Source organism: Malaya genurostris, chromosome 1, assembly GCF_030247185.1.
Source record: "Malaya genurostris strain Urasoe2022 chromosome 1, Malgen_1.1, whole genome shotgun sequence".
Lineage (NCBI taxonomy): Eukaryota > Metazoa > Arthropoda > Insecta > Diptera > Culicidae > Malaya > Malaya genurostris.
In genome coordinates, this window is record NC_080570.1 from 26,366,008 (window position 1) to 26,378,690 (window position 12,683).

At 38.9% G+C, this 12,683-nt stretch overlaps 1 protein-coding gene and 1 pseudogene across 1 annotated transcript; one reads left to right on the forward strand and one right to left on the reverse strand.

Moving 5' to 3' along the window:
- Positions 1 to 1,295: 1,295 nt before the first annotated feature.
- Positions 1,296 to 2,959, forward strand: LOC131427789 (uncharacterized). The gene is made up of 3 exons (XM_058591336.1): positions 1,296 to 1,779; positions 1,847 to 2,027; positions 2,087 to 2,959. Exons 1-3 carry the CDS (start codon positions 1,296 to 1,298, stop codon positions 2,766 to 2,768), a joined length of 1,347 nt encoding a protein of 448 aa, XP_058447319.1. The 3' UTR covers positions 2,769 to 2,959.
- A 5,773-nt stretch (positions 2,960 to 8,732) lies between these two features.
- LOC131435522 (cytochrome P450 9b2-like) lies at positions 8,733 to 10,699 on the reverse strand (annotated as a pseudogene).
- Positions 10,700 to 12,683: the final 1,984 nt, after the last annotated feature.

Here is a 12,683-nt window from a genome sequence, read left to right on the forward strand (position 1 = left end):
TGATACTCGTTTATACCAAACATTTCAGAAAAGTTTAATTTTGAATTATTTGAGATTATGTCACACAACTGAATATTTTATCATATGTGATCATATATCCGATGGCATGTAGCAAAAAATTATGTTGATTCGTTAGATATAACAAGAGATATTCACGATCAAAAACTTATCACTCTCTCAGAGGGTAAATTATGAAAACGCACCTCATAGTAAAGTAAGTCGTATTCACGACAAAATGTACTTAGTCGTCTCTGTGAAAATGAAGATTGAATCCTGCTATTGATTTTTTTTTCGAGCCGATTCAAAAGAGAAGGGCACTCGATTTTCTCACAGATTGCTCGATCAATATTCACAAGCATAGGTTCAAATGAAAGATATTATAATCTCAAAGAATCCTACAAAATTTCATCCAGATACGGTTTCCGATTTCGGAATTACACGTTGATAAGAATGAAAGTTTCATTTTCGAGAACGTGTTTTTATGCATGACGCGGAAAAGTCGAGTCAACTATTTGCAACTAGTAGTATAATTCTGTACACTTCACTTCCACTAGATTTCCACAAACTTCGATTCAAATGAAAAGTATTATGGTCCCATAAGTTGATGTCAAATTTTTTTTTTCAGATTTAGCCTCTGGTTCCGAAATGTGTGTATGAAATTGCAACCCGTCATTCCAAACGATAATGCAGAAAATGGAAGAATTCTTCTAAAATCATAGGATTATTATAAAATTATCTCTCAAAATTGAAATCAGAATAAAACTCGAATTAGAAGAGTGGCTCATAAATTCACTTGAAATTGTTTCGATTATTTACAGACCTTCTAACAAAACAAAACATCACTCTTGAAACCCAGCAAATGAGAATGGTTCTTGAAAAGCATAAACAATCCAAATCGTTCCAAGTGAAGCCAGACTGCGAACGAAATTCCATCCACCGCGCATAGCATAGATGGCGAAGGAAACCGAACATGTTTTTTTGCCATTCAGCAAAATAATCCAACGACCCTGCCCTGCCCCAGTTCTCTGTCGGGTTTTTTTTTGTGTTGGTTTAGCCGAATTTCGCTTATGTTAACAAAGTTCCCCAGACCTTCCAAACCGTAGCAAACAACATTGCAGAGACGCGGAGACAGGTGTCATCCTCAATGCATTGTGCGGTTGATTGCGTAAGCCGAACGGGAGTCCTTCCCTAGCGAACGGAAAAAAAGGTCAACTGGAGTCTACGCGGTCACGATTTCCAACCGACGGTTGATCATTCGCAAGTGAAAGTCCGACCGCTCCGGTACATCCGAGAAAATGTGGTTGCGCGGCGTTACCGTTCTTGTGGCAGCGGCGTCGTTAGCCGGTGTTTACGGTGCTGAAGAGAATTCGGTCAGTGTGGTGATCAATCCGAGAAATGTAATCAACTACATCAGCCAGGAGTTTGTGGGCTTTTCGGCACAACCGAGGACGGTGTTTGAAGACTCGATAAATCCTATTAGTGAGACTAGTTTTCTGATGGCCCGGAATTTGGGTCCGATGTATTTCAAAGTGTTCGGTGATTCCGGTCAGCTAGAATTGAATATGGCCGGTTCCAGTGAAACCCTGTTCGACACGGAACTGATTCAGCTTACGCCGAACGGGTGGAAGGCATTCGACGAATGGGCGGAGCTGGCCGGTGTGATACCGGTTTTCGTGATAGACTACAGTGGTGAAAATTGGAAACCGAAAAGTGCCCTCCGAGTGTTGACCGTCGCTCATAAGTTGGGTATCCGAGATTGTCTTTGGCAGCTTGGCAGTGGTAAGTTTTTTCCAAGCCTGCAGAAGCCCGGCAGTTCGGTTGATTGCAATTCTGTTCTATTTTGCAGTAAACATTACGAACGCAGTTAAATATGTGGAAGATCTGCGAGCACTTCAGCTGATCGTTAGGGCGTTCAATTTCTGGGGCATAGTGGCCGCTGATGTCAGTCCAACGACGGCCGGTGTGGAACAGGCTCGGTATTTTAATTTGCATGTGGACGATATTGCCGATGCCATTGCTGTTATTTTGTAAGTTTACATGGTTTTCAGTAAGGTTTCCCAGTAATCAAGAAACACTTCATTTTTAGCGAGCCGTCATCGAAAGACCTCCGGCTGAAAGAGTTCGTATTCCAACGAGAAGCTCACATCAAAGGTCCGGCCCGATCGCATCTTCCGGTGTGGTTAGATGCAAAGCTACCGTCAAATTTGGGACCCAACGGTACTTGCGATCACACGTGCCTTCAAGAAGGTCTTCAGTATGCAACCTTACTGGGAGATGCAGCCCGTAACGGATTCGATTCCGTTTTCAAATCATTGAGCCGCGATGAAGTACAGTATTACGGGTTCAATTACCTAATTGCCCTTCTGCACCGATCAATGGTAGGTTCCAAAGTTTTCGACGTTCGGCAGTCTAGCAAAGATGGTGCTCAAATCTATGCTTACTGTAGTCGTAGCGGCAATGGTTCAATCACGGTGATGGCAACCAATCATTTAGCAGAAAACGTTGAATTTGACTTAACACTTTTAGTCAAGGAACCCTCGGCTGATGTACATCAATACATTCTGAGCATTGTCGACGGCGAATATCTGATCAACGATGAAGTCTACGACTTCCAGACTAGCCCAACACCTGTCAAGAAAGTGCATCCACTCTTAAAAGATTTCCACCTTAATTTACCCGCCCATTCTGTAGGGTTCTGGGTCATTCCGAATCTTAAACTAAGGGAATGCTACGACGACTACCAGGAAATGCGTTACAAATACGCTTGAAGCATCGACGAGGTAGAAAGCACGGTCGAGAAACTGCTACAGGAACTGATCGCAGAACGAGCCAAGCAGGACATTACTCAGTTCAGCCGTCGGAAACGTTCGGTTACCAACGATCTGAAGGAGATGTTGACAGGAAAGCTGAACAGCGTAAGCAATCGAAAGGAAACCGAAGTCGCCGCCAGACAACCACGCCAGACGAAAACTTTTCGACGCAAACAACAAATTGTCGGGAAAAAGGAAAGACGTATGGAACAACGAAATCTGAAACGTCAGAAACGTCCGCTGCGTGAAAGAGGAAAGCGTCAACTGCGTAAACGAACTCGACGAATCAATCGATTGCGTCCGTTTGTGGCAAGCAAAAAGACCAAGCGATCCTCGCTGGCGGAAGATCGTCACCAAGCGCCGGTTTTCGGAAGTATCCGCGAGGAAGAGGCCAACCGGTCTGTTTTTCCACAAGGCGATGTCCACCTAGTGATTTCAAAGGGATCTTTGGATGAGGATACTTCCATAGAAAGTTTACCAACACGAGCCCGCCGTACCAAAAAGCCCAGAAATTTGAAGGCATCTATTGTGAAGGTGCCAACGGATGAGGAACTAAAATTTGTCGTACCGGAGGTTGTACCTAAAAGACGTGCGGAGCTTCCCAGATGGCCGCAAACATTGGAGCTTAACATGGCAGGTTCGACCAAATCGAACTTATATGGGCAACCAGAAATACCTCGGGGACACGCTAAAAGAATGAATCTTGACCAGCCAAGTTTGACTGCTGTGCAAGATATTAAGGTTTTCGAGCCCAGCATGGGAGCGGCTCAGAGAGTCATGAAAACTACTACGAATCGGCAGGTTGTTGAACAGGAGGTGGCTACAGAAAGCTACTATCAAGAACCAGCTGAGGAAATTGCGGAAAGTAGAAATTTAGACATGATTTCTGTTGACGATCCAAAACAAACAAGTGCCGCAATAGCCGAGGATCATCAGACCCACGGATTCTATGATCCGTCCGAATTTACTATATCCATGTTGCCAGAGGGTTCCGAGGAGGAAGCCCACGTGCAAGAGTTCTTCAGACAGAAGCGCTATGCCGGTTCGGATCCGATCGATAGCATCGAAGTGTTGTTCCAAAACAACACTAGATGGCAGCAGCAGTTTGCCGAACTATTCAGTATGCTGCTGGAATCGATCGATTGTTGTGATGGTGTTCCAGTGGTTGATGCAACTGTGAGCGATTCGGACGAATTCACCGAGAATCAACTGCAGAGAACAAAACGGAACGTACTGCTACATCCGCAGTCCTGGGAATCCAGAGAAAGATCCAACAATTTGCGTCAACAATGGGCATCGGATGAGTCTCGCGAAAACATGATTTCCGTGGAAGAGGACTACACTACCCGCACCCCTCGACGAAACTCCGGGGATACTCGCGTGCGAAACTCTACCACTAGCTCCAACAAGCCACCGGTGGACGAAGTTGAACGACCCGGAGCGATAATGCTACGCACCGTAACCAATTTGGTGAAAGGTTTTACGACCGAGTTCCATAGGATGTTTTCCAGCTGGTTTCCGCGAACCTCGACTGAGTAGGCTAAGGTTAACGTAAGAAAGTGATAGGAATAAGTTTGATTTGTTAGGTGTTAATAAAAGAATAATAACGTTAACAAGTTTTTTTTAGTCTTTTGTTGAGTGTTGTTTTCAACCCTGAAATCGAAATTAGTTGTCCGCTCAAGTGTCTCAAGTTTGTCTGGTTTGAATCGAATTTATTCGGGATTCAGATACTGCTTCAATCTAAGCGCTTGCAAATCCGGAAAAAGTTGCTGATGTCAGTCTGTGCTGGAAAGTGCTGACATTATTTTTTTTCTTGAATACTGTGTTGCCAGCTATTCGGACAGTTACATGCGAATTTCGCGCGTATCACACAGATGAATGTCATCTATGACAGTCACGAGCCAGCGCCGGAAAGAAGGAGTTTTATGGACCGTAGAATGGGAACGAAAGGGGGAGTCAACAATGATCGGAAATAGGTAAATTTTAGAATTTTCTAAATGCAAAAGACAAATTTTGAAAATAATATCTTATATTAATTTACCGCAAACGAAGACCAATAGCGATCAAACCCGTGAGAATTAATTATTTTCAAAATACATAGGGTTGTCAATCAGTGCAAATTGTAGTTTTTTTGAAAAATTTCGAATATTTATTTTGTGTTGAGTAAAGGACCAACCATGATAACAAAAAACTAGATTTAACTTATGTCAGTTTAAGTAGTTTTTACTAGCAAATGTTTACAAATTTTGAACAAAATTGAGGAAAACAATACTCTCACGTGTCTTTTTATGCAACGTTTTTGAATGCGAATTTCTAAAGTTATGTGAATTTCCAAGTTTGTGTGGTTTTTTTCAAGCAAATTATCAAATCAAATTATCATGCGATTTTTCAAAGTTATACGGTTTTTTCACGCGATTGCACAAAGTTTTGCCTTTTTTTCGTGCGATTTTTTCTAGGTTTGTGGATTTTTACTCAAAATTTCAAAGGCATGCGATTTTTAGTTGATTTTTCATGTGAATTTTCGAAGTTATGCGGTTTTTTCATACGGTTTCACAAAGTTTCGCGATTTTTTCATGCGAGTTTTTGGGGTTTAAGATGTTTCATGGGAATTTTTGAAGTAAAATTTTTTATGCGAATTTTCAAAGTTATGCAGTTGTTTTCATGCGATTTTTATAAGTTTTTTAGTTTTTCATGTGAGTTCTCGAAGTTTTTGCATGCATTTTCACAAGAAGTTTTTGCATGCATTTTCACAAAGTTTTACGGTTTTTTTTTCATTTTCGAGTTTTCATACAAATTTCAAACTCAAGTTTTCGTGCGATTTTTTCTAGGTTTGTGGTTTTTCACTCAAATTGTCAAAGGCAAGTGGTTTTTTTCACGCGATTTTTAGTTGGTTTTTCATTCGAAAAGTTATGCGGTTCTTTCACGCGTTTTCACAAAGTTTTGCGTTTTTTTTTCATGCGATTTTTTTTTAGGTTTGTGGTTTTCACTCAAATTGTCAAAGGTATGTGGTTTTTTCACGCGAGTTTTAGTTGGTTTTTCATGTGAATTTTCGAAGTTATGCGGTTTTTTCACGCGATTTCACAAAGTTTTGCATTTTTTTCATGCGATTTTTTCTTGGTCTTTAGTTGATTTTTCATGTGAATTTTCGAAGTTATGCGGTTTTTTCACGCGATTTCACAAAGTTTTGCATTTTTTTCATGCGATTTTTTCTTGGTTTGTGGATTTTTACTTAAAATTTCAAAGGCATGCGATTTTTAGTTGATTTTTCATGTGAATTTTCGAAGTTATGCGGTTTTTTCATACGATTTCACAAAGTTTCGCGATTTTTTCATGCGAGTTTTTGGGGTTTAAGATGTTTTATGGGAATTTTCGAAGTAATTTTTTTTATGCGAATTTTCGAAGTTTATGCGCATTTTCAAAAGCATGCGGTTTTTTCATGCGATTTTTATACGTTTTTGGTTTTTCATGTAAATTTTCGAAGTTATGCGGTTTTTTCACGCGATTTCACAAAGTTATGCGTTTTTTTCATGCGATTTTTTCTAGGTTTGTGGTTTTTCACTCAAATTGTCAAAGGCATTTGGTTTTTTCACGCGATTTTTAGTTGGTTTTTCATGTGAATTTTCGAAGTTATGCGGTTTTTTTCATGCGATTTCACAAAGTTTTGTGATTTTTTCATGCGAGTTTTTAGTCATGCGATGTTTTTAAAGTTACTGAATTTTCATGCAAATTTTCAAATTCATGCGGTTTTTTAATGCGATATTTTTTAGGTTTAAGGTTTTTCATGCGAATTTGTGTAGAATCTTTTTATACTTTCACTCAAAAAAAACCTGATATCATTTTGTTCTAAGTGCCAAATGAACCCAAATCATAGGCGAAAGTTATGTTATATTTTAAAGTTTGTTTTTTTAAGCGTTTTATGTTTTTATTTCCGAAGTTTATGCGAATTTTCGAAGTTTATGCGCATTTTCAAAGGCATGCGTTTTTTCCTTGCGATTTGGTTTTTCATGTGAATGTTCAAATTTATTTTCAATGCGATTTTGAAGTTTGTGGTTCTTTATGCGAATTTTCGAAATTTTGAGTATGCGGTTTATTGTTTAGGCGAATTTTCAAAAGTTTTCGGTTTTTTTGTGCGAATTATCAAAGGTATTTGGTTTTTTCATGCGATGTTTTGAAGTGTGTTTTGTGTTTTTATGCGAATCTTCGAGGTGATGAATTGTTTAAACGAATTTTTAAAGTTTTTTGATTTTTTTAATGTAAGGTTATGCGTTTTTTATGCAAATGAGGATTTCCAAAGTTATGCGGATTTTAAAGCAATTTTTTGAAGCTTGTGTTTTTTTATGCGAATTTTCGAAAAACGTTGTGAATTTATTTGTTTTCTTCATGGGATTTTTTTAAGTTTGTGGTTTTTATGAGAATTTTCAAAGTTGCGCGGTTTTTAAGGCGAATTTTGAAAGTTTTGCTGTTTTTCATGCAAATTTTCAAATTACGATTTTTCTTTTATATAAATTTTCAAAGTTATGCGGATTTTATAAGCGGTTTTTAGAAGCTTTTGATTTTTTTCGATTTTAAGAAGTTCTGCAGTTTTTTATGAAAAAAATCAGACAGACATCAAATTTATAAACTTCAAAATTTATGACATAAGTCGGAAAAATCGCAGTAGGCGTGTACGTCGGAAATAAAAGGTTTTTGCTCTCATCAGAATATTTTCGTGAAAAATCCGTCGTCAATTGAGATCTCGAAAAAAGAAGTGAAATCCAAAGAGTCAAATTTCCACGTTGTTCAATTTTTTTGGTGTTAGAATTTAGTCAGGACTGCTGATTTCTTCACAACAAGCCAACATGGAAAAACTACAATTTAACGACAATCGTATCCACCTTGAAAATGCTGAAGTCTTGTAGTAATTTTCCTAAATATCGTAATTCATTTTCCACAGAAACATGTTATTCGATATTGCTTCAAATATAGTCAATTTAAACTGGTCGAAAACTTTTTGCACCTTTGAAATGCAAAATCTAGAATTTTCGATTTCTTTTATTCATTTATTTTATCGTAAAATCAGCAGACACATTGTAGTCCTAATGATAATTTCAACAACTACAATTAAAAAAGTTGACTTGCATTGTATTACGCGAAGGTTGAAGTCGAACCTAGATGATATTCGATTGAACGATTTTTGCAATCCAATAACGACACCGTTAACTCTATTAGGATTTGCACAAAAATGACATAACCTCAAATTAAATTCACTGAATGATCATCATTTGAACAGATAGCAGTGGTTTTTTACGTGTTAATTTTAATTTGAATAATAATTGTTGGGAATGTTAACAAACCACCGGCACATGTCATACATGAACGTCGTTCATCACGAGTTCATTTGTAATGTCATCTTGCAAAACCTAGTAGTTTGTGCGGTGTACTTGTAATGTGTCAAGACCAATCAACAATTCACGACTTTCATAGCTAGACGAGGCAGTAGACGAGGATTATTCCAAGGTACTTCAACGAGGAACAAATCGAATGGATCTACGTAGTATCGATTCTATTCTATGAGTTCAATTGAGGTATTGCGGGGGCCAAACTACTTGCAACAAGTTCTTCGGAAACACAATCGTCAATTTTGATAATAAGGCGTCGATTGTTGACATATGACTATATTCATTAAATGACGTGTTCAGCAAAGCCGAGTCGATTTAATTTTGTAATGTCATGACTAATTTTATCGAATGCGGAGTACAGATCCCTATAGATAACGTCCATCTGCAACCCTCTAGGTAAGGCGTTTATCACGTAAAATCATTTTCAGAATTTTATTCTAAATCCTTTGAAGCGCTTTCTTTCTTGTGGAACAACAACTTGATCAAATTGGTACTGCATAAAGCATGGCTGCTTAGAACTTTGGTTTATAAGAGAATATACACATTTAATACGGTAAGCGATACTGAAAACTAAAATCAGTCAGCAGGTTGCACTGGTTGTTGTCTCTATTTCGAAAGGTGAAAAATTAAATGTAAATAGAAAAATTTTAATGTTTCACTCTATTTAAAGTACTAATTTTCGAAGAATTAACATAAACGGTTGCCATAAACGAAATACAAGCTTCTATCGATGGGTCAATTGAAGCCAAAATCCTCCATCCGGTTCCAAAGCGAATGAAGCTTTTGCCAGACGAAGCGGTTCTTTCAACTTGCTTCCTAAGTTCAACTGGAAGTTTTGAATTAGGTCAACTAATGTAATCTTAACTACGAGTAAAGCTAATCGTCGGCCTAGAATTTTACAAAGAAAAATCGCATGAAAATTATGTTAGTCTGAGTAGATATTTGATCGATACATACCAATGCAGTTTCTCTGTCCTATCCCGAATGGTAGGTAAGTATTGGCACGTATTTCACCTTTCCTCGTCTCACCGAACCGCTCAGGATCGTACCGCTCGGGGTCAGGAAAATAGCGTTCATCACGATGCATGGCCCAAACCGAAACCCACAATGAATCACCTTTCCGGAACTGAAGCCTTAGATCATCCTGAGCTAGCAGATAATCTTGGGAGCATTCTCTGTCGCACGAGGGTGAGGCCGGCCACTTTCTTAGCGTTTCGCATACAACCATGTCCAGATATGTAATCTCGTTAACAGTTTCGTAAGGGGACCGTCCTTCAAAGAGGATCGAATTTCTTCCAGCAGCTTTTGTTGAATGTTTGGATTGGCAGCCAATTCATAGCAAGCAAATGAGATTAAATTGACCATGCTCTCGAAGCTGCTACCAAAGAAAGCCACACATTGGGCGACCAGTTCTTCATCGCTCCATGTCCTGGTGGCGACATCTTTTATCTGTAGGTAAGCTCGTTCTCCTTCGTCCACTCTCAGTTCCCCTTGGGTCGCTTGGTTCAGTAACTGGATTACACTTGACCGGTTCGTGTTTTTTTGGTGATGATTCTTAGTCGCTGATTTCAGAAGGCTCAAGAAATATTTCGAGTGACTTGCCTCCATCAGTTGAACGTTCATTTTACTCATTACTTTAGGAAACAAATAAAACAACATTGTTTTGAGCGTCTGAACGGGATTGTTTCCGTACATGACGGAATAACCCACATGACAGAGTTTGTCGTTCTCATCCGTAAATGTGTTCAACTTGACCCCAAAGGCACAACTGGCTATCACGTTGAATGTGTGCTTTAGAGCCACTTCTTTGAACTCCATTTCAGTATTGCTGGAACTTTTCAGATAATCAACCAAATCGATCGAATTTGTACGAATCAGAGACGTCATTGAGGTCACAGTTTGGGTGGACAATACGGCCCCCAAAGTGCATCGCATTTGGCTCCATTTTTTATCGTTTAGTAAATGTAGCTGATTACCGAGAATGGTATCTTTACTTTCGTCTAAAAAATAGCCATGGTTTGCAAAGTGCGCTCCCTCCTGCACCCAGAGTTTTTCGATCAGCTCGGGATCGCGAATGTAGAACGCCGGACTGAGATAATTGTAGAAGCCGAATATGCTGCGAGAAAATGTTCAGCTTTTATAAATGTGTCAGTGATTTACGCTTCGACTTACCGTGCATTTTCAAACTTGCGATAAAATTGCTGAATCAATTCCAACGAGGAAATCTTTCCACTCAAAACATCATTTAGGTTGCCGTAGATGAAGTGCGGCTTCTCGAAGGCAACACCCCGAACAGTGAAAAAATCTCGGTAACGAGTCAGCAACTTGAAGGTAAAGTAGCTCACGATAGTAACCAACGTGAATGAAAACCAGTACAGGTCTTCGACGTTCATCCTCGGAACTTGTCGAAATAATGTAAATTTACGACACAAAATCAAAATTTTCTCGGAATTAAATTCACATCACGAGAGCAGCTGACAACTGACTAATATGAAAACATGTAACTGGCTGTCAGTGCCCACACACGCACACAGGTATAAAACAAGTAGCTTATCAGACCATATCTACCAGTCACTCTCTTATTAGGTTTTTAATCGTGACGACACAAATGAACAAGCATTCATCCTTGACAGTTCAGCGGTACTGTTTACAAACAACCCACTTAGAAAAAAACGTTCAACGGTGGTCCTTCATTGGTCCAATACGTTGTATCATTGGTCCAATGAAAGTCCAATCAATCGTTCAACGGGAGGCCAACACGGGTCCTTCGTTTGCCGATTTTGAAACAGACCGTTGAACCGAATGCTATTTTTTTCGTTCAACAAACCCGGCAGACAGAGGTCCATTGTTGAGCCATTTTTAACATGAGGAGTTGGAGCCCCGTTGGACTAGTTTTACTGCAGAATTTCTGAAGTTTTCTCCACTCATTTGTTTAAACTAACAATACATACCTGCACAATACTTCTACTTCACGTAGAATAACAACAAATTTTCTTTCTATGTAAAGGTAAAACTTAATTTTCACACTATTTTTGCAAGAGAAAAAACAACAACAAACCGTTCCAGCAAATTGAACGAATATTTCGTGCAATATATCGTTCAACAAGCGATCAAAAATCAACAAAATTGAACGGCCTGCTGAGAGGGAAGCTTAAACAAAAATCGAAGAGCACATCTAAAACAATCATCTTTACACTTTGCAACTAGTCTCTTTTATTTAATAAATATCAAAAACGAACCGTATTCAATCGTGAACAAATGTTTTTAAAACTTTATTTAGACGATACGGACCGTAAATGGTCTGATCCAATTTGTCAATAAACAAATAAAAGAAATTTCTATTTACAAACAGTACTGCTGTACTGTCAAAAAGTGTTCATCCGATTGAGGTTACCCACTTAGAAAAAAACGTTCAACGGTGGTCCTTCATTGGTCCAATACGTTGTATCATTGGTCCAATGAAAGTCCAATCAATCGTTCAACGGGAGGCCAACACGGGTCCTTCGTTTGCCGATTTTGAAACAGACCGTTGAACCGAATGCTATTTTTTTCGTTCAACAAACCCGGCAGACAGAGGTCCATTGTTGAGCCATTTTTAACATGAGGAGTTGGAGCCCCGTTGGACTAGTTTTACTGCAGAATTTCTGAAGTTTTCTCCACTCATTTGTTTAAACTAACAATACATACCTGCACAATACTTCTACTTCACGTAGAATAACAACAAATTTTCTTTCTATGTAAAGGTAAAACTTAATTTTCACACTATTTTTGCAAGAGAAAAAACAACAACAAACCGTTCCAGCAAATTGAACGAATATTTCGTGCAATATATCGTTCAACAAGCGATCAAAAATCAACAAAATTGAACGGCCTGCTGAGAGGGTAGCAGTGACGGTAAAAAACCTAATTCTCATGATCCAAACTCAAAACTCTCTCGCAAACGAATCCAGCACCACGTGGTTCCCAACAGTGGCGGGATCAGCGTCGCTCTGCACTCTTTTGCGTGAGAGACGGCGCCCGTGTGTTGTTTTGTAAAATTATGGTGACGCTTGTGTTGAGCTCGCGAGAGAAGAGATAAATGGGACAACCAGTGTTGCCACGCCTAAATCTACACTCAGAAAAATTTGCTGGTGATATTCAAAGAAACCATTTAAATTTTATACCACTTGTATAGTGGTTTTCAGCTGGACATAGAATGCGACGGAATTTGTTTGGTTTTTCTCGTAATAATTTTAAATTTTGAGCTCGCATAGGAGCATTTCTAGTACGCGGACGCACAAAATTTTACCGGGCATCTCTGCCAGAATATTGGACAGTTGTTTTAACCCCTTCGCTGTCTGTTGTATTGAAATTAACTAGCATTAGAGCCACAAGAAAAATTCATCGACTGGTGGATTGAGGTCAATAGTAATTTCAACTGGTAATAATCTTCATCGACCAGTGTTATTTCATTGTTCATTGAAAGCATCAACAAATATATATATATATATATATA

Coding starts and splice junctions, on each gene's coding strand:
- LOC131427789 (XM_058591336.1), top strand. CDS start 1,296: ATGTGGTTGCGCGGCGTTACCGTTCTTGTGGCAGCGGCGTCGTTAGCC. Junction 1,780..1,846: donor TCTTTGGCAGCTTGGCAGTG/GTAAGTTTTTTC, acceptor TCTATTTTGCAG/TAAACATTACGAACGCAGTT. Junction 2,028..2,086: donor GATGCCATTGCTGTTATTTT/GTAAGTTTACAT, acceptor CTTCATTTTTAG/CGAGCCGTCATCGAAAGACC.